The sequence below is a fragment of the Sus scrofa genome, chromosome 17 (assembly GCF_054392235.1).
Source record: "Sus scrofa isolate SSC_HxYL_T2T_F1_AM1 chromosome 17, Sscrofa_HxYL_maternal_Yorkshire_Landrace_v2.0, whole genome shotgun sequence".
Lineage (NCBI taxonomy): Eukaryota > Metazoa > Chordata > Mammalia > Artiodactyla > Suidae > Sus > Sus scrofa.
This window is the reverse complement of record NC_139399.1, coordinates 56,474,382-56,500,268: the sequence shown is the minus strand read 5'-3', so window position 1 is coordinate 56,500,268 and position 25,887 is coordinate 56,474,382. Positions and strand designations below refer to the sequence as shown.

The following is a 25,887-nucleotide window of genomic DNA, read 5'->3' as shown; positions in this document are numbered from 1 at the left end:
GGGGGGGGGCAGCTGGGACCAGAGGCCTCGGTTCTGGATCTGCTTCCGGCGGGGGGGGGGGGGGGCAGCTGGGACCAGAGGCCTCGGTTCTGGATCTGCTTCCGGCTCCCTCTGTTCCCAGACTCATCCTGGGGATGATGGTGACCACCTCCTTTCTGTCCATGTGGCTGAGCAACACCGCCTCCACCGCCATGATGCTGCCCATCGCCAACGCCATCCTGAAGAGCCTCTTTGGCCAGAAGGAGGCTCGGAAGGACCTCAGCTGGGACAGCGAAGAGAATGCAGGTGAGGCTGTGGAAGGGGTCCAGAAGCAACTCTGCAAGGTAGCAGGATGGGGGAGGGGATGTCCAAAGGATGCCGGGGAAGGCAAAAAGAGGCACTGATTAGCACCTACTGTATGCCGAGTGTTTTCATAATACTAATACCTGAGAATTAACTAAGTCAAACCATGGTACCTTTAAAATGTTTTGTATTTATTGAGCATTTACTATGTACTTACCAATGAGTCAAACACTTTACGTACATTATCTCCTTGGCCTCTCAAAACAGCCTTAGAAAGTAGGTACTGTGCAAGCTGAGACAACAATGGGATTAACCTCACAGAGATTGGCAGAAATAAGGAAGCTGGAGAGTGCCCAGTGTTGGCAGCAAGAGAGCCATTGGAACCCTGTGCACTGCTAGACAGTGCGGACCATCAGCTCCTCTCGAGGGCTTCCTGCCAATACTTAATGAAATTAAGTGTGCATGTAGCCTGGAACCCAGCAGTTTGAATCCTGAATGCAAGTGCTGAAGGCATCTGACAAAGATCCACAGGGAGACACATATGACTATGTTTAGAGCAGCTTGCCCTGTGGTGTGACGTTGGGAGCTATGGGAACATCCTCGCCGGTAAAGAAAATAGAGCGAGGTGGGTACACACCCCTGAGCACTGCGTTGCTTTTAGGAGCAAAGAATTAGAGGAACATGTAGTTTTATAAATAAATTTCATGAAACACCACTGTGTTTGGGAAAAAAGCCAGGATGAGACCTAGAACACAATACCATTATGAAAAGTAAAAACACAAATGACAAAACATTTTGCAAGAACATAAACAAAGGAAAAGCTACACATTAAATACAGTGGTTTCTCTGGGAAGGTAAATGGAGATAAAGGGAGCTAAATAAATTTAAATAAATAAGGCAAAAGAGGGCCTTTAAGCAACAGATAGGGAGAATGTGCCATGAACTAAGGGACTGCATTCATTCAAACCTCCGAAATTGTGTTCTAAATAAAACAAAACACAAGTAGCTGCCATGTTTTAAGATCACTGAATGAGCGCTCAGAGAAAGGAAGTGACTTCCCCAAGCCACACAGCGTGCAAATGGCTGAGCCTGACTTTGCACCCAAGCAGTCTGGCTGCAGAGCCCACTCTTTTACCCATGAAATCAGCTGCACCAGTGAGAATTCTTTTGGCTGCAAGTAAAAGGATACCTGTCTGCAAATGACATAAAGAACAAGAGTTTATTTTCCTCAAATGTCAAGAAGTCAGAGAAGGGCAGTTCCAGGATCATTTCAGGGGCACAAGGATGTCAGGGCTGTTCACAGGCATCTCTGTGACTCCCTTGGGCTTTCCCTCATGGTTGCAAAAGGGCTGCCACATCCCATCTACTATAAAACATCTTTCTTTTTATTTAGATACATGTATTTCAAAAGGCAGTTTTAAACTGGTATATATATGGACAGAGATTGCGGCATTGATTCTTCCTTTTTTCTTTCAGTAATAGAACCCTCACTTGGGCACATGGCTGTGCAGAGAAGTGTCTGAATGTCTCAGCTTCCTTTGCAGTTAGACTTGGTCATGTGGCCAAGATTAGCTAATGGGATGTGAGTGGGAACAATGTGTGAAACTTCAGGGTCCTGGCCTTCCTGCTTCCTACTCCTGCTCGTTGGGATGTGAATAGGAGGATGGGGATGAGAGATGCTACTTAGGACCCAAAGATGGAAGATGCAGCTTGAGAAACGGGTGATAGATCTGCCCCAGGAGCTTTAAATCATTTACCCCAACCAACACAACAAACCTTCTCCATGAAACCATGGGCTTTGTGTGCTGGTTATATACTTTTTGAATACGGAGTGAAACAAATATATACCTGTAAAAAATCTAAATATTGACCCATGTACCATCTAAGTTCATCTCAGTTGCTGAGTATGGGCATTTCCCCATCATGCAATAAAGGGTCTTGCTTATTTTATTTCCATGAACAACCTTGAAAGCTAGAAATGATTATAGATATTTTATAGGTGAGGTTCGGAGAGGTGAAGTGATATGTCCAGGATCAATCATGTTGTTGGTAAAGTAGGAGAGCCAGGATCTATACAAAACCGAAGTCTTTCAGGTGGAAGGGAGAAGTGTTCTATAGTAGGGGATGAAAAACTTTTTCTGTGATGACCTCACAGTAAATATTTTAGGCTTTTCTGGCCCCTCTGTCACAACCACTCGAATTCTGCCCTTGCCAGGAGAAAGCATTCCCCCAGAGACAATGTGTAAATTAGTGGGCATGGCTGTGTTCCAATGAAATTTTACTTGTGGGTGCTGAAATTCAAATTTTATTTTTTTTAATTTGGTTTTTTGTTTATTTGTTTGTCTAGGGCCATACCCATGGCATATGGAAGTTCCCAGGCTAGGGGTCAAATCGGAGCTACAGCTGCCAGCCTACACCACAGCCACAGCAACAGGGGATCCAAGCTGCATCTGAGACCTGCACCACAGCTCATGGCAATGCCGGATCCTAAACCTACTGAGTGAGACCAGGGATCAAACCCACGTCCTCATGGCTACTAGTTGGATACTAGTTGGGTTTGTTACCTCTGAGCCACAACGGGAACTATTAAATTTTACATAATTTTTACATCACAAAATATTATTCTTCTACTGATTTTTTTCACCATTTAAAAATGTTAAAACTTTAGCTGGCAGGCAGTGGACCAGATTCAGCCCAAGGGCCATAGTCTGCAGATCTCTAGTATTCCCTAGTAGAAGCCTAGTATTGGCCTTGCTGGTTTTCAGACTGTTTCCCCTGAGTCTTGGGACTCCAAGAGAATGCCTCTGGTCACCTTGAGGTGACAGCAAGCAGTTAACTCTGCTTCTGCTTCCATTTCAACTCACCTGCCCCCATTTTATCTACTTTATACCCTGAGCTTCAGAGTAATAATTACTGGTGTTTATTGAGCACTTACTTTATGCAAAGTCTTGTCTTAGGGCCTGACATTTAGAGGAATGGAAATGAAGGAAGAAATTTTAAAAGAGATTAAAGGAGTTCCCATTGTCACTCAGCAGATTAAGAACTCAACATTGTATCCATAAGGATTCAGGTTTCATCCCTGGCCTCTCAACTCAGTAGGTTAAGGATCTGGTGTTGCCACAAACTGCAGCATAGGCAGCAGGTGTGTCTCAGATCTGGCATTGCTGTGGCATAGACCACAGCTGCTGCTCAGATTTGAGCCCTAGCCTGGGAACTTCCACTGCCACAGGTGCAGCCTTAAAAAGAAAAAAAAAGAAAGAAAAAAAGGAAAAAAGGAGGTTAAAGTAACCCCAAGCTCACAGTTTCAAAACAGCTCTGGTATTTCGAACCCAGGCTGGTTGACTTTAAAGCTTCTACTCTTAACCTCTATTGTTCTACCTCCCACACAAGATTTTTTTTTTTTTCTAAGAGTTTAGTGGCCAAAATGAAAAAAAAAAAATGTTTGAAAGCCAGTTCCCTCATTATATGAAAGAAATGAAAGAAGATGGAAAAACCTGAGATGCGGGAAGGGAAAGGACCTTGCCCAAGGTCACACGCAGCGCCGGGTGCATAGGCAAAGTCTGGAGCCTTTCCACCTGCGCTGCAGGCTGTTAGGAGGCGGGAGCCCCTGGGGGGCTGGGGCAGACACCTGATTTCATAGTGGTGGGATCAGAGAACAAGGCTTGGTTAATGATCAGCCCAAGATCTAAATTGGGTAAATCCAGTGCAAAGAGACATGTTCCCTTTCATCCAGTTTCTGTGCTCTGTCCTAGAGGCAGGAGATGAGGACAGGGGTGGAGGCAGTGGAGGCTATTCATGGGGCTGGACCCAGGTGAAGAGGCTCCTGGAGGCTTTAAGTCCCTGAGGGACACCCGGAGCAACAACAGTAATGCTGACGTGAGCTGTCATTTTCTGAAGACCCACCCTATGCCAGACACTGTGCTAAATTTTTCATGACCATTAGCTCATTTGATCTTCATAGCAGTACGGAGAAGTACATGACCCTCATTTGACTGATGAAGAAACTGAGGGTCAGAGAAGCAAACCGATTTGCCCAAAGCACTGTGGAGAGTTCGTTGTTGGAATGTGTGCTCACAAGCATGTACCAGAGTGAGATAGAACGTGGGGCAGCCCTGGCCTCTCTGGACAAGACCCCGGGTGGGGACGGGGGCGGGGGGTCCTTGGCCTTGGAGGGCAGCCCTGCTGCTTCTTTTCCATTCTTTTACACACTCTTCTCCTTGCACTGCCTGGGGGACCAAGGCCAGGTGAGCTGTGACTTCTCCAGCATCCTTCTCTCATGAGATCCTCCACTTCGGCCCTGCAGAGGTGGCCTTATCATCATGCCCATTTCTCAGAGGAGGATACTGATGGACACAATGAAGTATTTGCCCCAAATACCTCAGCCCTAAGGGGTCAACCTGGCTTCTGTATCTAAACTCTACCACTCTTTCCCCTCCTTTTCTCTGCCCAAAGAAGGCTGGCTTGGCACCAGCCTTGGCACCATGTCTTTCCTTTAGGAATGCCCAAGATGCGTCCTTCCACAAGCAGGCTTCTAGGCTTGGTTGAGCATTGCCCTCCTCTTCCCTCATGAGGCTGGGAGGGGGCCTCCTCCTGAGGGTCTTGTCTCATCTCTAAAATGAGGGCAAAACCTCCCATTTCATGTATATGATTGTGAAGCTTGCATGAGAAATGAGAGACAGCACATAGAAGTGGTTAATGTGTGGCAGTTATACAACTGCTATCATATAAAAACTTCTAGGGTATGAAACCATTATAAGAATTCCAGGAATTGGAAAGAATGAGTAATAAGACCCTACCCCTTGATTCAGTTTTCAAAGACTCCTGGTTGAGAGGGCTTTATTTGTTTACTATCCATCTCTTCCACAAGCTCCACGTTCCATGGAAGCTTATGTCAGTCCTCCTCACTGCGTGAACCATAGTATCGTTCCCCCCGAACACAGTTTGGCGTGGTGTTCAATAACTGTGTGGAATCAATAGACAGACAGGTCAACGAACCATTTCTGAGCAGTTGTAAGCCTCCACCTCCTCATACATAAAATGGGGATATTAATACGTACTGCCTAGGTGGTCATGAGTGCTAAACGAATTAAGGATGTAAACCTGCCTCATGTGGGGAACTTTGACTTTCCCTGGGTGCTTTCTACCTGATTTTGCCCAATAGCTCTTTCCCAAGAGCCTTCTATGTGCCAAACATCAAGAACATTTCGGTCATATCAGGGGGCGGGGCGGGGGCTTAGACGAGAGTTAGAAGTTCCAGGTCAGACCTTCTAAGAGCCAGGTGGGTGCCTTTGGAGATGGGCTGAGATTCAAGGGGTGGGGAGTCAAAGAGCTCCCTGGTGGCTCAGTGGGTTAAGGATCTGATGTTACCACTGCTATGGCTCAGGTTGCTGCTGTGGCATGAGTTCGATCCCTCGCCTGAGAAGTTCTGCATGCCACGAGATCTGCCAAATAAAAGAGGGGTGAGGTGGGGAGTCAGTAGTCCTGGAACATGCCCGACTCTGCCACTAGCCCACTGGGTCATCTTGATCCCAACCTTAACCCATCTCTCCGGGCCTTAGTGTCCCCAGGTATAAAGAGGAAGGTAGGAGTTCCCTTTGTGGTTCAGTGTGGCTTACAAACCCGACTAGTATCCATGAGGATGCAGGTTTGATCCCTGGCCTCTCTCAGTGGGTTAAGGATCCGGCATTGCCATGAGCTGTGGTATATAAGTTGCAGACGCGGCTCAAATCTGGCGTTGCTGTGGCTGTGGTGTAGGCCGGCAGCTACAACTCCGATTTGACCCCTAGCCTGGGACCCTCCATATGCCACAAGTGCAGGCCTAAAAAGCAAAAAATGAAAATAAATAATTTAAAAAAAAAAAAAGAGGAAAGTAATAACTCTTGCCAGCTCTCCCGGGCTGTTCCGAGGCTGCCAGAAGATTACAAATATGAAAGTCCTCAGTTTCCCGACCTGGTACAAACTCAGAGATTGTTATTATTTAAATAAGACCTTACATAAGCACCAAGTTCCTAACCAGCCAGTGATTTCTGGACCCAGGGAAGTCAGAACCTTTGGAGACTTTGGTCTGTTTTCACGCGGTCACTTGGGTCACCGTAGTCATAGGAAACAGTGATGAACTGAGTGATTGGTTAAGAGTAGCTGAGTTGCTCGGAGCTAATTAGCTCCTTGGTTTTCCTTTTTTTTTTTTCCCAACTTCGTCTTCACTGGTTTTATTACCATCATTATTAGGACAAAATATTGCTTGGTATATAGTTCTTTCACATTACTAACCCGCATAAAGAAAAGGTGAAACTCCCTCCCTCCTAATCTTACGTGTTCCAGAAATTGTTGTTTACAGTCGTGTGTGTGTGTGTGAATGGCACACACAGTTTTATATCTGAGCTCTCCTATGGATGCTGGCAGCAACCAGGTTCCATGGATAAGAAAAGGGGCCAGGTGGGGGCTGTGGCAACCAGTAAGCACCGCCCCCCCCGCCAAGGTCAGGGCCAGCCACTGGAAGCTTCAGTTCCCCCTTCGTAACTTCAGGGGAGCCTTCTCAACCCTGGCTGCACAAAGGGATCACCTGCAGAGCTTTTAAAAATACTGAGGCCCCAGCCCTGTACTAGAGTCACTAAACCAGAACCTCCAGGCATCCCCAGGAAATGCTAACATTTATCCAGGCCTGAGGAGGACAGCCTGTTATACCCGAGATGCTGGTGGGCTCTGTGGACATCTGATGCCACGTGGCAGCCATGGTCTTGACCCAGCTGGGAAAGGTACAGAGTGAGCTAGAGATGGACGGGGGCTAGGGAGTCACTGGGTCAGAGTTCTTTCTGTTTGGCCATCCCCTGGGGAGCGACTTTGCCCACTGGCATCGGTCTCCTATTAACAGCCCTTCACTTCCTGCTTCAGTGCCCTGGCCTCTGGCCTCGTGAGTTGCATACGGACATGTGTTCCCAACACGGGAGCCCTGAGGCCCTCATGTCCATGGCCCAGGGTGGGATGATCTGAATTTAGTCTTCACACCCCTGCTGGTGGTCAGCAGGGCCAGCCAGCCTCAGGTGCGATAAAAATGACACAGTCAGCCACCGTGGAAACCTGCTCTTTCATGGTACCAGCAGGGAAAGAACAGCCCAGGATGGAGAAGGGAAGAGACTTCCCCAAGCCCCCAGTGAGACAGGGAAAGAGCAGAGGCTGGACTCTAGACCTTTCCTCCCAGTCCCTGTGGCCAAAGACCCCTAGGATTGCATCTGTAGTTAAACAGGTTGAATCTGTGATTGCTGCAGTGAGGGGACGGGTACAGCGCGGGCAGCCAGCATCAGCTCAGTAAGAGGGTGTCAGAAAGCACCTCTCATGGGATTCAGTCTTTGGTTGGAGCATTTGGGGTAGGGTCAGGGGTAAGGAAGCAGGGTTTGCTGTAGATGGGGTGCTGTCAGAAACTGAGGACAATTCTGTGATTAGGTACGAAGTATTTTTTGGAACTAGGTAAGAAGACATTTATCAAGAAATAGGGATGCTTGGTATTTTGTGGGTGGCATGTGGCTTTGCACTTAAATAAGGTTATGAAGAGTCCTTGCTCTGGCTTATTTTATCAGTCTCAGAGTGACTTTGTCTGAAGTCGGTGATGTGTAAGATTACTTAGGTCCAACAAGAGAACGATCTGGCGTATCTGGGTCAGACCAGTTCCAGACGTCAGGGGCCACTTTTTTATTCTTTCTTAATAGTAACCCACTTTTACTAAATCCAAACTTACTGCTCAGATTCCTATTAAATTTTTTTAAATCAGGGTCTTGCAAACTTGGGCCCACCAAATCTAGACTGCCACCTGTTGTTGTTGCCATTGCTGTTTTATACAGCCTGTGAGCTAAGCACAGTCCTAATGTTTTCAAATGGTTGGATACATCAAAAGAAAAATATTTTATAATATGTAAAGATTATACGAAATTCAAATTTCAGTGTCCCAAAAATAAAGGTTTAAGAGTTCCCTGGTGGCTCAGCAAGTTAAGGACTCAGTATTGTCACTGCTATGGTGTGAATTTGATCCCTGGCCTGAGAACTTCCACATGCCATGGGCCTGTGCCCCTCCCCGCCCCCCCCAAAAAAGAAAGAAAACTTTTCAGACAATTGGTGATTGCTGATCTTAGTACATACATACATACATAAAGGTTTAGCCATACTTACTCATTTCTATATTGTCTATAGCTGCTTTCATTACCATGGCAGATTTGAGTGCTTACAACACAAATTATATGGCTTCCAAAGCCTAAAATATTTACTGTCTGGCCTCTTATAGAAGTTTGCTATCTCTGCTTTAAATGATGGTTTTTTTTGTTTTGTTTTGTTTTTGTCTTTTGCCTTTTTACAGCTATACCTGCGGCATATGGAGGTTCCCAGGCTAGGGGTCAAATTAGAGCTGTATCCACTGGCCTACACCACAGCCACAGCAACACAGGATCCAAGCCACATCTGCCACCTACACCACAGCTCATGGCGAAGCTGCATCCTTAACCAACTGAGGGAGGCCAAGGATCCAACTGGCATCCTCATGGATGCTAATTGGGTTCATTAACTGCTGAGCCAAGATGGGAACTCCTAAATTATGTTTTAGTTGTTCAGGCTACTTTTAGTTGTTCAAGTACTGACTGAAGACTGGGTTTGGGGCTTTTTTGTTTTTGTTTTTTCTTTTGTCTTTCTAGGGCCGCAACCACGGCATATGGAGGTTCCCAGGCTAGGGGTCCAACGCAGGATTCGAGCCGCATCTGCGACCTACACCACAGCTCGTGGCAACACCCGGATCCTTAACCCACTGAGCGAGGCCAGGGATCAAACCCAAGTCCTCAAGGATGCTAGTCGGGTTCGTTAACCACTGAGCCATGACAGGAACTTCAAGACTGGGTATTTATTTCTCCCATTTCTGGAGGCTGCAAAGTCCAAGGTCAAGGCGCCTGCAGATTCAGCGTCTGTTGAGGGCCTGTTTCGTGGCTCATAGACAGCCATCTTCTCACTGCGTCCTCACGTCCTCACGTGGTGGAAGGGGCAGAGCAGCTCTGCGGGGTCTCTTTTATAAGGGTGCTAGTCCCATTCATGAGGGCTCCCCCCATGACCTAACCACCTCCCCCAAACTCCACCGCTTAATACCATCACATTGGGAATTAGGTTTCAGGGTACCAGGGTACGAATCTGGAGGAGATGAAAACATTCCGTCTATAGCAAATGAATCAGCTCTAATCCCCTTGATAACCTTAAGGGAATTATTACTTCCATTTTATGAATTAAAGAGGTTCAAGGAGATCAAGGGATTTATTTAAGCCAGAGCTTCTCAACACGACATCATTGACATTTTGGGTGGGCTAATTCTTGTGGGAGCTGACTTATATACTGTAAGATGTTTAGCAGCACCCTTGACCTCTGACCACTAGATACCAATACACCCCTACCACCCCCATCCCAGTTGGGACAACCAAAAATGCTTGTCCTCCAGACATGATCCAGTGTCCCTTGGAGGCAGAATCAGCCCCAGCTGAGAACCGTACTGATCTGAGGAGCTAGGATTTGAACCCAGAACCCCTGTGATCAGCTGCCAGTCAAACTCCCAGTGCCCTGGGATGGATTCTTTTGCCCGGGGTGATGGCTTCAGCTGCAGGAACTTTTAATCCCTTTAATTGTCTCCAAGACGTATCTAAGTCTCCTGCGGGAAGACTGACCTACAAGCAAGGGATACTTGTAAAACAAAGTCGGGTCCTGTCCTGACTCTCCTCGGCTCAAACATCCCCTGGCTCCACTCCCATCTGACTCCGAGGAGAAGCTAAAGTCCTTACTGTGAGCCCTAAGATCTCTGTGTGCCCCGGCTCACTTCCCCAACCCCACCCGTACCACTTCCCCCACCTCACCTCTGTGTCTCCCTCTTCCTCATGCCCCTCTCCTGCCCACTTATCTCCCTTCTGCTCCCCAGCACACCAGAGACACTCTCACCTCAGGGCCTTTACACTTGCAGTTCCTATTGCCCTCTTCCCACAGCTCTGCATGTGATTGGCTCCTTTCTACCCTTGAGGTCTCGGCTTAAATGCCGTCAGCTCATATATCTTCTCTGTTGACCTGATCACACTCTGCCATCACTTGCCATCACATGGCCCAGTTTTATTTCCTCTATCACCTTCGTCACAGTCTGAATTTTCTTTTATTTGGTAATTGTCTGGCTCCCTTTCAAAAATGTAACTTTCAGTGGGAGCAAGGACATTGTCTTATATTATTCACTTTGTACTCCAAGCTCATAGTCAGTAGTACATAGTAGGTGCTCAATAAATGCTTTTTGAATGAATGAATCATTCATTGGGATCACCTGTCCCATTGTTGATCCATTACCACTCACAGATAGTCTTTCCCAAACATCCCTTTGACAATGACAGGTTAGCCCACGCTTGAGTTATGGGTTGTCAAGCAGCTTGCAGGTAACTTCTTTCTGCCCACGGGCCTGAAGCCATCTCCAAATAGGGATGGGTGGAAGAGGAGGATGGAATTTTGAGTGCCTTTTTTTTTTTTTTAATGCAATGACTAGTATAGGCCGGGACTTGAAGAAGCATTCTTGATTGACTGCGCAAGAATGGGACACTCCTGTCCCATTTACTACATCACACTAAAGACATCCCACTCTTTCCTCCTAGCTGCTGTGCGAAAAAACGGCCTGCACACTGTGCCCACGGAGATGCAATTTATTGCCGGCACAGAAGAGTGAGTTCCTGGTGAAAGTCATAGAGGAGCCAGTGCTTGATCCAAGGAGATGATGAACCCGAATTCAATGCTGCAAGCAATCCCCTTCCCCTGCCCCACCCCACCCTCTCTTGTCCTCTAAGGGGCCTAATGCCCAGGTTTCCCCCACTTATCCATGGCTTAGGCGTGGACCTCCACAGCCTCCTAGGAAACAGTGAAAGTGGAAAGGGCAGGGGAGCGCAGTAAATCCCCAGAGGTCTGCTGAGGCGGAGGGTCTGGAAAGAGGGGCCAGCAGAGCAGGAGGCAAGACCAGATGACAATCAGTGAGGAGGGGGTGTACAGGTCAGGTGGTTCTAAAGACAAAAATATCCCAAGACAATAACCACCCTTCATGCTGTGTGACTTAGGAAGTATCTTGGCACTGACGGCACATTCGGTCTTTGGTGCCTTTTGTACCTGGCAGCATGGTTAAGATGCAGGGGTTTGGGCCACACAGACCTGACTTTGAAACCTGGCTTTGCCTCATACTGGCTCTGTGATTTGGACAAGTCACTAAACCTCTCTGAGCCTCGGTTAGTTTCATGTACCAACTGGACACGGTATCAGAGCGTACCTTACAGGACTGTTTTGAGACTAAATGAGATCATGTAGATAAAGCAGGTTGCTGGGCCTTCCATGCAGGATGGTAACGCTTATTATTAATGATATTTTTATTTTAATTTGATGGTGATGAAATAAGGAACTTGCTCAAGGCACTGCTGGGCATCAGTTGGCTCTGTTCCATTCATTCAACAAATATTTATAGAGAGCTTACAGTGAGCCAGGTACTGTCAGGGATACAGCAACAAATAGACAAAAACCCTGCCCTGTGGAGCTAACATCCCAGTGATAAGAAACAAATACACAAGTCAAATCCACAGTGTGTCAGAAGGTTAGTGAGTGCTGTGCAGGAGAGCACAGCAGGAAAGAGGACTAGGGAGGGGGCCGGGGTGGAGAATGGGCAATTCTAAAATGGGCAGTCCGGGAAGGTCTCACAAAAAGATCATCCTTGAGTAAACATCTGTAGAAGGTGAAATGTCATGTGGGATCTGGGGAAAGAGTGTTCTCAGCAGGGAGACCAGCAGGTACAAAGGTCCTGAGACCTCAGAGCCAGCCAGGAAGCCATTGTGGCTGGAGCTGGGTCAGTAGAAGTAGGAGGTGGGTCAGAAAGATTGCTTGTGTGGCCAGAGGACAATGGTAGAGGGACAAAGAGGACCTCAGAGGCCACTGATGTAGCTTTGACTTTGAGTGAGCTGGGAGCTGATGGAGGGTTCTAGCAGAGAAGGGATATGATTTTATGTAAGTTTGTTTTATACCACAGCCCATGTGCCTTCCTGGCACCATATCTGGGGGCTTTGAATCCAGCTTTTGAGATATGGGTTCTGCGATTGGCCCAGCCACTCACTACTCTGCAGCCTGAGAATTCATTGTAAGCATCTACCCATACAGAGCTTGTGCTGAGTCTGCTGCCAAAGACTGATGCCCACTCTCTGGAACCCCATACCCATTGGCTCCCCACTCTGGGCCTCAGTTTCCCGTCCAAAGAAGGAAAGCATTGCAAAGATGTGCCTTAGGGCTTTTTCTGCTCCCATTCTCCTCTGAGGCTCATTCTGGTTGGGGCCCGGGTCTGTGGGGGCCCACAGGTTCCTGACCAGGCCTCCCACCCTGAAAAGTCAGGCCCTGGCATCTGTCTCAGCTGCTTCCAGTCCTTGTCTTCCTTTAAGACCCTAGATCCATCCCCACCGCCCTCTGGAGAAGGGCCCTCTCATGAGAAGATAATTGAAGGCCAGAAGATAATTGAAGTATCTTTCATTCTTTAAAGAAAATGTGATTTATTACACAAGACAATTCTTGATTTCATTCACTTATAAATACATTATAATTGCAAATTACATATAACTATAGGTTTTAAAAAACCTCTTTTTTTTTGGCTTTTTTTTTTTTTTTTTTGCTATTTCTTTGGGCCATTCCCGTGGCATATGGAGATTCCCAGGCTAGGGGTCGAATCGGAGCTGTAGCCGCTGGCCTACTACACCAGAGCCACAGCAACGCGGGATCCGAACCGCGTCTGCAACCTACACCACAGCTCACGGCAACGCAGGATCGTTAACCCACTGAGCAGGGGCAGGGATCAAACCTGCATCCTCATGGTTCCTAGTCGGATTCGTTAACCACTACGCCACGACGGGAACTCCTAAAAAACCTCTTAAACAAAAAGAAAAATGTACTCAATGTCTTGCTCCCAAAGATAGATGAAAACAGCTGGGTGAATACCATTCTAGAACGTTTCTTGATATCTCTCTATATCCACAAGTGCATATCGTTAATAAAAAATTGATCATGCTACATATATCATTTTATAACTTACCATCTCACTTAATGGAGTATAGTGGGCATCTTTCGCTTCAAGAAATTTGTGTCAACATGGTTATCTTTTAATTATAAAAATCAACAATTCTTAATTTTATTTTTTCCCCAAATTCCTCAACTGTACCACAAAAATAACCCAGAAAATACAAATCAAAAGTGAAAGAGGAGTTCCCATTGTGGCTCAGTGGAAACAAACCTACTAGTATCCTTGAGGATGCAGGTTCAATCCCTGGCCTCACTCATTGAGTTAAGGATACAGGGTTGCTGTGAGCTGTGGTATAGGTCACCGACATAGTTCAGATCTGGCATTGATGTGGTTGTGGTGTAGCCCGGCAGCTGCAGCTCCAATTCAAGCCCTAGTCTGGGAACTTGCATATACTGCACCTGCAGCCCTTAAAAAAAAAGAAAGAAAGAAAAAAAAAAAAAACCTAATTCCATCCCCAAGAAAGACACCAAAACAACTTTGTGTATACCATTCTAGACTTTTCTTAATACTCATATATTCATGAATTATGTGAATATTTTTAAAATAAACAAAGTAGTTCTGTCACCTACCTTTTCACATTATATAGTGGACAGCTTTCATCTTAATAAACACCCATCTAAATCATCATTTTTAGTAGTTGCGTTGGTGTTCCATCCAGAAAGATCATCTTTATTTGGTCAATCCCTTTTTGATGGATATTTAGGTTGTTTTCAATTTATTTCTTATGAATCTTTTTATTACCATGTTAATATGTGCAGGATATATAACATTCACTTTTTTTGGCCATGCCCGCAGCATGCAAAATTCCCTGGCCAGGGATGGAACCTGTGTCACAGCTGTGACGATGCCAGATCTTTAATCGGCTGAGCCACCAGGGAACTCCAGGTTGTTTACAATTTAAATTATATTTAATACAAATTATTTCTTTATGACAAATTCTTAGTGTAGATCACCTGAGCCGAAGGGTTGCTCATTTTTGGAGATGTTTGGTGCCTATGCCACTTTCCTTCTAGAAAGGTCACTTAGCTCTTCTGACCTGAGCAGTGCACTTCCGCACAAGGTCTAGAATTCCGATGTGTTCTGAATGGCTTCTCTTTGGGTTTGTTTAAAGCAAAGACTGTCCTGAGGAGGCGGAGGCTCCAATGGATCTTCAGGCCAACTCCAGGAAGGAGGAGGAATATCGCAGGAACATCTGGAAGGGGTTCCTCATCTCCATTCCCTACTCGGCCAGCATCGGGGGCACTGCCACCCTCACGGGCACAGCCCCCAACCTCATCCTGCTTGGCCAGCTCAAGAGGTAAAAGCAGGGGTTTTACTCCCCGGCTGGGGTTTCTGCTCCTCCTACTCCTCTCCTTCCTCATTCAAAACTCAGGGCTGTGGATTGAGTGTCTCCTATCGGCAGGACTCTGGGGACCCAACGATGCGCAAATCCCAGCGAAGTCCCTGCTCTGAGGAACTTCCATTCTGGTGGAAGAGATGAGCGATATGGGGAAAAGTTAAAGAATATATAATATGTTGGTGTGATAAGTTAGGAAATAAAGCAGGATCGGGGGTAGAGGTGACACGAGTGGGTGCTGTTTCATGTAGGTTGGTCAGGGCTGTGCCATCCTCTGGTATGGTGACATTTCGGCAGAGACCTAGAAGTGAGGGGTGAACTTTGTGGACACAGAAGGGACGAGCATCCCAGAAAGAAGAAATAGCCTGTGCGAATGTGGGAACCATCCCGGGGACAGCACAAAGAAGGGGACAACATAAGAAGAAGCCAGATGCAGGCAACCGCTTTAAGGGCCGGCTCTTCCTTCATGTGAGCTGGGGAGTCAGTGGAGGGCTGAGAGCAGAGGGCTGACATGATGTGACAGCTGTTCCTAAAACTAACCCCAGTGGGAGGCGTTGGTCTGAGGCTGTGATGTCCCATGAGAAGCTTTGCAGCCAGGCACCCGGGCCAGCAGTGGAGTGGACTCTGCCAACAGATAAAATCTCCCCGTCATTGAAACTGTTCAAACAGTCATTGGGTAGTTGTCTGTCCGGGTGTGAGAATCAAAGAGATTCTCATGCATGACATCAACTCCATTATTCCAAACCTCTAAGTTTGAAGATTAATGAAATTCTTGTATTTCAAGATTCAGAGATTTTCATATTCTAGGATTCTGAGAGGTAGAGTTTCTAAGACTTCATTGCAGTGGAGATGTATCATATATTCATTTAATCAATGTCAATCCAAATGGAAGCATTTGACAAACAGACAGCAACAAAAGTACTTGATATTCAGCATGGCCCCCGTGCTGGCCAACTTTTTTTTTTTTAATCTTTTTTTTTTTTTCTTTTTTTTTTAAGGGCGGTGCCCACAGCATATGGAGGTTCCCAGGCTAGGGGTCAAATAAGAGCTGTAGCTGCCAGCCTACGCCACAGCCACAGCAATGCCAGATCCAAGCCACATCTGTTAACTTACACCGCAGCTCATGGCAATGCGGGATCTTTAACCCACTGAATGAGGCCAGGGATCGAACCTGTGTCCTCATGGATGCTAGTCAGATTCGTTTCCGCTGGGCCACAATGGGAACTCCTGGCCAATTTCTTTATCTGGTATTCAACCAGAGAATCCAGGACTTTCCTGACTGATAGAGGGAAAGCTGGCTGGGGTGGTCTTCCTGAGAGTGGGCTTAGTGTACTTAAATCAGTACTATACTTGCGGGTAGTCACAGTTATTTTCATGAGAAAATTTAAGCACACCCATGTCTTACCTCATGAGCAGATTTTATTTTATTTTATTTTATTTTTTGTCTTTTTGCCATTTCTTGGGCCGCTCCCGCGGCATATGGAGGTTCCCAGGCTAGGGGTCTAACCGGAGCTGTAGCCGCCGGCCTACACCAGAGCCACAGCAATGCGGGATCCAAGCCGCATCTGTGACCTACACCACAGCTCACGGCAACGCCGGGTCCGTAACCCACTGAGCAAGGCCAGGGATCGAACCCGCAACCTCACGGTTCCTAGTCGGATTCGTTAACCACTGAGCCACAACGGGAATTCCATGGGCACATTTTAAAACCTTAACTCTCCACCATATGCTCAGGGTCCCAAATCCTTGAATTTTAAGATTATAATTTAAAATAAAATAAAATAAAATAAACAGTGATTCTCAGCCATGGGTGCATTTTAGAATGCCCAAGGAAGGTGAAAAAAAATATGCCTGGGTCTCAGTTGCAGAGATTCTGATTCAAGAAGTATGGAATGGGGGCCAGGCATTTTCCCAATTGATTTAAGCCCACTGCAAACCCTTGGTGTTTTTTCAGCTCCAGCCTTTGAGCAAGACCTGGCTATGTGACTGAAAAACCAGAAGCCAAGATGGTCCAGCTTCAGAGATGGGGACAATCTGAGTGGACCTCTTAGTGTCCTCAGTGAGCAGGAAGTGGCAGCAAAGGGGCAGTTGACTGGGAGGATAAAGCAGGGTGTTCGGTACCAGTTCTGGCTGGAGCACGTCCTCAGGGCTGGAGAGGAAAGATGTGGGCTCTGGGGGCTTGGGGACTGGTCCTGAGTTGGGGAAGGGAGAGAATGGGGGAGGGGCAGCTGCTCTCAGGCTGCCTGCCTGCTCTGATGTGAGCAGGTCTTTGTTTCAACTTGAAAAAAAAAACTAGGGGGAAAGTGCTGCAAGGAGGGGATTTGAAAGGAATGCCAAGTAATGGGGGTTCTGACTCTCCAGCGGGGAACCTGGGGAGACAGGGAAATGGCTGCCCCGAGTGTGCTCCTTGGCCTTGGCTCCCCAAATACGTTTCATTAGTTTATTCTGATTATATATGATATAGGCACATTAGAGAACACTCAGAAAATACAGAGAAAGGGAGTTCCCATTGTGGCTTAGCAGGCTAAGAACTCGACTAGCATCCATGAGGACACAGGTTCGGTTCCTGGCCTTGCTCAGTGGATTAAGGATCTGGCGTTGCCATGAGCTGTGGTGTAGGTCACAGATGTGGCTCAGATCTGGCATTGCTGTGGCTGCGGTGTAGGCCAGCAGCTATAGCTCTGATTCGACCCCTAGCCTTGGAACTTCCATATGCCGCAAGTGTGGCCCTAAAAAAGCAAAAAATAAATAAATAAATAAAACCGTTGAGTACTCTCAATCCCACTGCTAATATTTAGCGGCCTTCCCTGACTTTTCCTCTGCGTGTACATGCCTGTGCCTCGCGCGGCGCCCTCGGGACCTGACCTCCCTCTTTTCTCCAGTTTCTTCCCACAGTGCGACGTAGTGAATTTCGGCTCCTGGTTCATCTTCGCCTTCCCTCTCATGCTGCTGTTCCTGTTGGTGGGCTGGCTCTGGATCTCCTTCCTGTATGGCGGGATAACCCTGAGGTACTCTGGTGTTGAACTTGAACTTTGAGCAGGGTGAACTGTGCTGGGGTCCCAGCTGCCTGCCCACTTCCTAAGTCATCAGGACTTCATGTTGGATGTGGCACCCGTAGTCACCCTCGCCTCCCAGGGACGTGGGGGTCACAGGTGGTGTAGGAACTTGCCTGCCAAGCCCAGGCCCTCCGTGAATGTCACCCTCCATCAATAATTACTAATCATATTGTTCCTTAAGTAAGGGATACCCTTATCCCAGAGGAGAAGCACAGTGTTTCCCGTTTTAAGGGGCCACAGTACAGGAGATAATTTGGGGCACCATGAGGACAAGTCACACTGACCCAGAGAGTGAGAAAAATATTCCTTTATCAACTCATAGAATTGACCTGCTTGTACTAGGAAGACAGTTTCAGCAGGCTGAGGAGAAACTAACGGTAGGCAGGGAGAATTCTTCCCACCTGTGCCTCCCGTTACCCATCACCCTGTACATCCCCCTAAAAGGGTATATCCATTTGTATTGGTTTCTTGGGTAATCACAGACTGAGTCTAGTTCTGGACTGAATCTATTTCTGGACTTTCTCTTTCGTTTTCTTTGTTTGTCTGTTTATTCATGAGTCTGTTTGACCCCCCCACCCCACCCCCATCCCACCCCCACCCCACCAAAGGATTTTAAGCCTGGGAGTCATGCGATCAGATTCACACTTTTAAAAGAGCATCCAGGCTCTTTTACAAGTGGGGAGGGCAGATTTTAGAAACAGAACACAGAGGCAGGGAGGCTGCTTAGCAGACTGGTATGGCCTCCAGAACAGAGACATTACAAGGCCTGGCCAGCTGGTGGTGGGGTTGGTGAGAGGTTAGTTATAGCTGCAGTGGCCACTCCTAACCTCCCCACTTTCTTTTTTTCTTTCTTTCTTTCTTTTTTTTTTTTTTTCTTTTTGTCTTTTTAGGGCTATATCCGTAGCATATGGAGGTACCTAGGCCAGGGGTCCAATCAGAGCTGCAGCCACTGGTGTACACCACAGCCACAGCAACACAGGATCCAAGCCTCATCTGTGACCAACACCATAGCTCACGGCAATGCCCACTGAGCAAGGCCAGGGATCAAACCTGCATCCTCATGAATGCTAGTCGGGTTTGTTAACCACTGAGCCATGATGGGAACTCCTCCCCACTTTCTGTTTCAGAAGCTGGAGAAAAAAGAAATCTGAGCTCAGAACTGATGCAGAAAATAGGGCTCGAGCCCTGATTCAAGAGGAATTCCAGAACCTGGGGCCCATCAGGTATGTGGCACAGGGGTTCTCTAGGTTGGGAGCGAGCTGGGTTCTAGACTTCCAGGAGACCTACCTCTTGGCTTAACCTCTGATCCCCCTGGGGACTGAATCCCAAGGGAATTTCCAGACCAATGGCCTGGGAGCCTGCATCTTGGCCTGGCGTGGGTGGATACCCCGAGGACCAGAAAACCCCTCAGGCTGCCCTTGGGATGGGGCCTGCCACAGTCCCGCCTAGAGCATGCTTTCCCTCCTGGTTGACTCCCTCCAAGGAGGCTGCCTTGGGCTTCCAGGACCCATGTGAAAAGAACTAAGAGTCAGCAGGCCTACACCCAAGGTCTGACTCTGCCACTAACTTCTTGAGTGGCCTTGGGCAAGGAACTAACCCTCTCTGGGCCCTGCTCCTCCATCTGTGAAATAAGGACATGGGGTAGATATTTGTTCCAATACTGGAGAATTCTCTCTGCCTCTGTCCACCCCTGTGTGTATGTATGATTGTCGGTCTCCTCTGTGTGTAGGACTGGTCCTCTCTCTTGGCCTATCTCTCTTGGGACCGCCTGGGAAGTGAATTACTTCTTTCAGAAGCTCTCAGAGGCAGGGCCAGGCCCAGTCACACCCAGGGGGCCCCTGCCTGAGGCCTTCCCATGCTTCAGTCCTCCCAAAGGCCACGGTCACCAGGGTGTTTGCATCTCTGTGCCACAGGTTTGCTGAACAGGCCGTGTTCATCCTTTTCTGCATGTTTGCCATCCTCCTCTTCTCTCGGGACCCGAAGTTCATCCCTGGCTGGGCCAGCCTCTTCACCCCCGGGTGAGACTTTGGGGGCCTGTGGGATGGAATGGACTCTGGGATGGGCCGCCTGGAGCTGAGAAGGCAGTGCAGCTGGGGAGAACTGGGCTGGGTGTCCACCTCTTGTCCTGTGTCATTATTAATAGTTACTTCTTCTGATCTCAAAAGATGTTAGGTTTGGATGATAAAACATTTGGGTTCTTACGTTAAAGGCTTTGCCTTTGGAATCAGACAAGCCTGGATTCGAACGCCAGCTCCTCTACTTACAAACTGTGTAACCCTGAGCACATCATTCATTCATTCAATCGTTCTTTGTCAGTCAACATTTATTGAGCACCTATCTTGTGCTCAGTAAACATTACGCTAGATGCTAAGGGCACGTAGAAACAAACAGATTATTGAGGAGTGCTGTGAAAGAAAGAGCAACAAGGTTTCTTATTTTAAAAATAGGGGGCAGCAGCAATGACTTTGGATAGTTCTGGGAAGAACCAAAGTTTAGGAAGAGTGAAAACTAGAGACACACTAGGAACATCTCCTAAAAGCCTGAAGTGGGAACCAACTTAGTACATTTGAAAAACTCAAGGAAACCAATGTAGCCAAGGCCTGGCAAGAAGGGGGGAGAACTGGCTGACACTTGGCTTGAAGAGCAGGTCTTGTTGGACATGCTAGGCATTTTGGTCTTTTTTTTTTTTTTTTTTTTTTTAAAGAGAGCAGTGGCAAGTTATTGGAAGGTTTCAAGCTACTTAACTTTAAACTTCTCTGTGCCTCAGCTTCCTCATCTATCAAATGGTATTGTAAGAATCTACTTCTCATTGAATTGTCCTGAGGATCAGTGGGTTAATGCATGTCAGATGATTACGATGTCACATAGAAAGAACTCCGTCAAATGTTAGCTGCATTTATTCGGGGATGGATAGTGGGGCAAAATATTGTTGGGAAGAAGAGTTAGGAGCTGTATCACCACCTAAATGACAAGGACAGGGGTCAGCAAACCAAGGCGCATAGCCAAATCTGGTCTACTGCTTGTTTTTCATATTTTTTAAAATGTTTTTCAGTGGCTAGAGAAAAATCAAAAGACAAATAATATTTTGTGGCATATGAACATTATATGAAGTTCAAATTTCGGTATCTACAAATAAAGTTTTATTGGAACACAGCCACACCAATTCATTTACATATTATCTATGGCTATTTTCAAGCTACGATGTCAAAATTGAATTGTGACAGAGACTGTATGGCCTGCAAAGCCAAAAATATTTATTATAATGTGCCCTTTATAGGAGAGGTTTACTGACCCCTCCTCGAGGGAGAAGGCTTGCATGGCTTGGATGAAAGTAGTAGCTGGGAGTTCCCTGGTGGCCTAGTGGTTAAGGACTTGGTATTGTCACTGCTGTGGTTCAGGTCCAGTCCCTGGCCTGGGAACTTGCACATGCCACAGGCATGGAAAAAAAAAAAATAGTAGCAGTGGAGACGGAGCAGTCATGATATATATCAAAGCTAGAAATGATAGGACTCTCTACTGGGTTGGGTTTGGGAGCAAGACAGTTAATTGAAGAAGAGCATTTCTTTAGGGGGTCGGGGGTGGCTTATCAATAATTCCGTCTGGGACTTAGTTTAGACGTGTCAAGTCTAATATGCCTTTCAAATCCTGTAAAGGGTGGTTGGATTTGCAAGCCTGGAGCTTAGAGGAGGTGTTAGGCTGCCGATATAAATCTGGGGGTTACCATGTAAATTTCAAATTTAAATCCATAGGAATTGATGGGCTCTGCTAGGGAGAGAGGAGAGGAGAGGAGAGAAGCCTCTGTGGAACCCCAGCGTTTAGGAGCTGGATCATGAATGGTCTCATTAGGGGACTGAAGAAGCAGTCAGTGAGGTAGATGGAAACCTTGGAGCAACAGACAAGCACAGGCCAAGAGAGAGGAGTGTTCAAGAAAAAATGAATGGGCAGCTGTGTCCAGTTCTGGTGTGAGTCAGAACACGATTTGGTGAGATCCTATGATTTTGATCAGCAGCATCTAATAGAGATTAATGGGAACCCCATAGGTCATTTAAAAATTTTTTAGTACACATTTTAGAAAGTCCAAAAAAATTCCAGATGAAAGTAATTTTAATGTTTTATTTAACACTATATTATTTCAACATGTGATCAATATAATAAATTATTGTTGGGAGATTTTCTCATCCCTTTTTTCCACTGCATTTTCAAATCTGGTGTATGTGACACTTGCCACATTTCACGTCCACTAGGTGCTTGTGGCTCGTGGCTACCATATTGGATAGAGCAGTTCTACACCCTTCACTCCCTGAGCCCCAGACCACTGCCCCCACCCCTGATAAAATAGGCGATTACTCCAATCTCATGAGGACTAGATAACATAACCTCATGGAGCCAAAAGAAGTGGCTCCTATCACCATTCTTTTATTTTTCCAAAATGTAGGTACTGTTTTTTGTTTTTTTTTTCCAAATGAAAACTGGTGTTGTAAACATTCCAACAATGCAAAGAAAGTGAAAATCACCTAGAACCTCAGTCTCCAGATCTGATCTCCATCTTTTCTGACTTAAAAAAATGCCTGTCTGGGAACTCTTCTACTTACAGAACCATACACATTACTCAGAACTCATGGAACTATATCCTTAAAATGGGTGCATTTTAAGTTTTATAATATATGCACCCTAACTAAAAAGCAACCTCTCTAAACACAAGAATTTTTTCAACAGAATATGATTACAGTAAACCTAATGTGTGTGATTTGCTTTTTTCTTTGTCATTTAGTTACAAAGGTTATGCATACTCACTATAAAAAACTCAAACAATGCTGAATTGAAAAAGTAAAAGTTAGTTGCCCTTCATCTGCCCTCTGGTGCATTCCCCAGAGATTTTCATGATCTACAGTCTGGTGTGTAACATTTCAGGTGCACACCCATAACCCATATTATTATACACACACATACAGGTATGTATACGAATAACCAAAAAGGAAAATACAATAATATGATGGACAGTTTGCCATTCCTGACCTACTTCATTCTTTTTAAACACAGCATCGTATTCTATAGAATGGAAGCATCTGTATTTAACCAATTCCTTTTTGGATTGTGTCCAATACTGCAAATAAAAACTTGCTTTTTAAAAAAAATTTACAAGGTATCTTGGTTGTATTTCCATGCCAGACATAACAATTGATATTATTTTTTTATATTTTTTTAAACAGATGAGGGATATTTCATTATATATATATAGGTATATATTATAATTGTATATTATAACCTACAATTTATATATATAATAATTATATAATTGTATATTATGACATACAGTTTATTTAAACACGTCCCTACTAAATTTGTCCATTTTTTACTCTCCTCAGTAATGAACATCCCTGTACATAGTCTGTGTACAAGAGCTCAGTTATTTCCTGAGGAGAAATTCTTAGATGTACAACTGGATCAAGAGGTATTCACACGTAAAGTTTTGAAACATATTGGCAGCTGCCCTTCAGAAAGCTTATTTTCCCAACACCGGTATTTGTTTCTCAACATCCTGATTAGACGTTATGCCCCTTTTCAAGTTTTGCTGTCTGTCAGCCGACAAGTAAGCACTCTGTCCGTGTTTCGGTGGCATTGCTTTGTTACAGGGACCCTGACCGTCTTTTCCACTTTCTTGGCCATTTGAACACTCTTCTTCCCAAACCTGTGGGCGGAAGGCGCTTGTGTTGGCCGTTGGCTCTACGCTTCATTGAACTTGGAGCTAGACTATCTGAGTTCAAGGCCCTCTCCTCCACAGACCAGGGTCTGTCTGCCCCTGAGCAAGTTGCCGTTGCTCTTTGAGCCTCAGAGTCCTCATCTGAAGTGGAAGACGCCTGCCCTGGAGGGCTGTTCCAGACTTCTGTGGGCTTCATGTCTCCACAGGACACGTGTGGGTCCTTGGAAGGTGACAGTGGGGCTTTTGAGGGGCTATGAGGTGGGCTCTGTCTGGGCTCTGCCAGTGTGAATGGGCTGCATCTCCAAGTACTAAGCTGCCCATCCCAGGAGGAATGCAAGCAGGAGCTGAACAAATACATACGGGACTGTTACAGGAGCCCTGGTACAGTGATGTGTGGGGGCTCCACCAACCCCGGCCTTCCGTGGCTCTCAGATTCTTCCCTCTTTGATCAAGTCTCTCTTCCTAAGGCCCTGGAATGGGAGGATAAACATTTGTTTGGCTCAAGCAGAGTCTAAACAGCCCAGGGAGCTGTGGATAAAGAGCTTTTGCATCCATGGGCGGCTGCGTCCCCGCTGAGTGCAGTGCAGGACAGAATCCGGTGGTGCCAACAATGTCCCCTTCACGGGGGCCTAATTCCCCTCCACAAATCCTCATTTGCAAATCTGCCAAACCTTGGCCTGCTGAGATGCCTGGGGTCACATGCTTTCGGGCCTTGTCATTGTAGGTTTATTTCTGATGCTGTCACCGGAGTGTCCATTGTCACCATCTTGTTCTTCTTCCCGTGCCAAAGGCCATCTCTCAAGTGGTGGTTGGACTTTAAAGGTAAGGTGGGCAAGGTGAGGCTGTGGGGGGCCTGGAGCAAGGTCATCAGGGGGCTTGTGGCCCTGACCACGTGGTCCCGCTCCTTCCCCTTCCCTGTCAGGGCACTCACCATGTCTGGGTACTCGGGGCTGCCAGAGGTGACAGTCCAGGGCAGGGGGTAGCAATTATAGTCCGTGGGCCCAATCCTGCTGGCTGGCTGTTTTTGTACCGCCGTGAGCTAAGAAGAACGGCTTTCACATTTTTAAAATGATTGAAAAGAATCAAAGGAAAACTGTTTCATGGCTCATGAACATGACCTGAAATTCAAATTTCAGTGTCCACAAACGAAGTTTTTGATTTCTTCAGTAAGAAATTTGTGGACATGTATTTTCTTTAGTCCTATAAGAACCTACCCAAGAGCATTCGATTTTGCCTCTTGGCTCACAAAGCCCAAGATATTTACGTTCTGACCCATTAGGGAAAAACTCTGGGAGCAGAGCGGGAGTTGCAAGTCAATTGCCTCAGGGGCCAGGGATGAAAATCTCAATCTGGGTTTAAAAAGATACGAAGTGGTGGGGACTGAGGCTATGAGGTGACGAGGTAGGAAAAGATCTGCCACCCGACAAGCTCTTCCTCCAGGTGTCTGCGTGGCTCTCTCCATCACTTTAGTCAGACTGTCCTGATGTCACCTCCTCAGAGAAGCCTTCTAGGTCTTTGTCACTCTCTGTCTCTTTACTGTATTTTCTTTTCCTTCATAGCACATAAAATTTCCCAACATTGTACACTTTTTGGTTTACACCGGACTAGAATGTAAGTTTTCCAATGGGAGGAATTTCTCTGTTTTGGCCACTTCCATATCCCCAGTGTCCAGAAGAGAACTTGGCCCGTGGTAGGTCCCCAGTGTACACTTGTCTTGTTAAATGAGTGACCGATGACTTGCTCCAGGCCAAACCCTGTGCCAGGCTCTTTACACATATGAGCCCCAGTCATCTTCCCAAGTGGTCTCCAAGAAGGGACTATTGCTCCCTTTTGCAGATGAGGACATTGAGGCTCAGAGAGGTCGAGTCGTTGGCTCAAGTCACACAGCCAGGATGGAATTCTAGTTCCACCTCAAAGCCCGTGCTTTCAGCCACTGCTCTAGACAGCAGCCAGCATAAAGTAGAGTTGGGAGTGAGAAATTCAGACAGTTAGAAGCTATGTTTGTAAGAAATAGTGGCAAGAGCATGGCTGGATGGGAAAATAATAAAGGCAATAAGGTTAATTAGCTAACGTTAATGGACATTACCATGTGGTGACCGGTCTTATAAGCACTCACCAATTAACTCCACCTGCATTATGTTTGTTTTTTGTTTTTTTAGGGCCACACCCACGGCATATGGAGGGTCCCAGGCTAGGGGTTAAATTGGAGCTGTAGCCGCTGGCCACAGCCACAGCCACAGCCATGCCAGATCCAAGCCATGTCTGCAACCTACACCACAGCTCATGGCAACGCCGGATCCATAACCCATTGAGCAAGGCCAGGGATCGAACCTGCATCCTCATGGATACTAGTCAGATTCGTTTCCGCTGAGCCCTGATGGGAACTCCTCACCTGCACAGTGGTAAACTCCCCTCAGGGCCTTCTTCCTCT

The 25,887-nt window shown here is 46.6% G+C and overlaps 1 protein-coding gene across 21 annotated transcripts in view; it reads left to right on the top strand.

Annotated features, from left to right (window-relative positions):
- The window catches only part of SLC13A3 (solute carrier family 13 member 3), a 134,931-nt gene that overhangs the window by 94,660 nt on the left and 14,384 nt on the right, over window positions 1-25,887 (top strand). For 11 of the 21 annotated variants that reach the window (XR_014832486.1, XM_085004099.1, XM_085004094.1 and 8 more), the window contains 7 exons: window positions 122-285; window positions 10,923-10,989; window positions 14,475-14,660; window positions 17,582-17,707; window positions 18,883-18,978; window positions 19,669-19,773; window positions 24,181-24,278. Coding sequence is in view for 20 of the 21 variants with exons in the window: in XM_085004099.1 (XP_084860225.1) it covers window positions 122-285; window positions 10,923-10,989; window positions 14,475-14,660; window positions 17,582-17,707; window positions 18,883-18,978; window positions 19,669-19,773; window positions 24,181-24,278 (842 nt within the window). In the remaining variant the exon portion in view is untranslated. Of the gene's footprint in view, window positions 1-80; window positions 286-10,922; window positions 10,990-14,474; window positions 14,661-17,581; window positions 17,708-18,882; window positions 18,979-19,668; window positions 19,774-24,180; window positions 24,279-25,887 lie in introns of all 21 variants that reach the window. The other 10 variants (XM_085004104.1, XM_085004108.1, XM_085004107.1 and 7 more) reach the window with 4 other exon arrangements.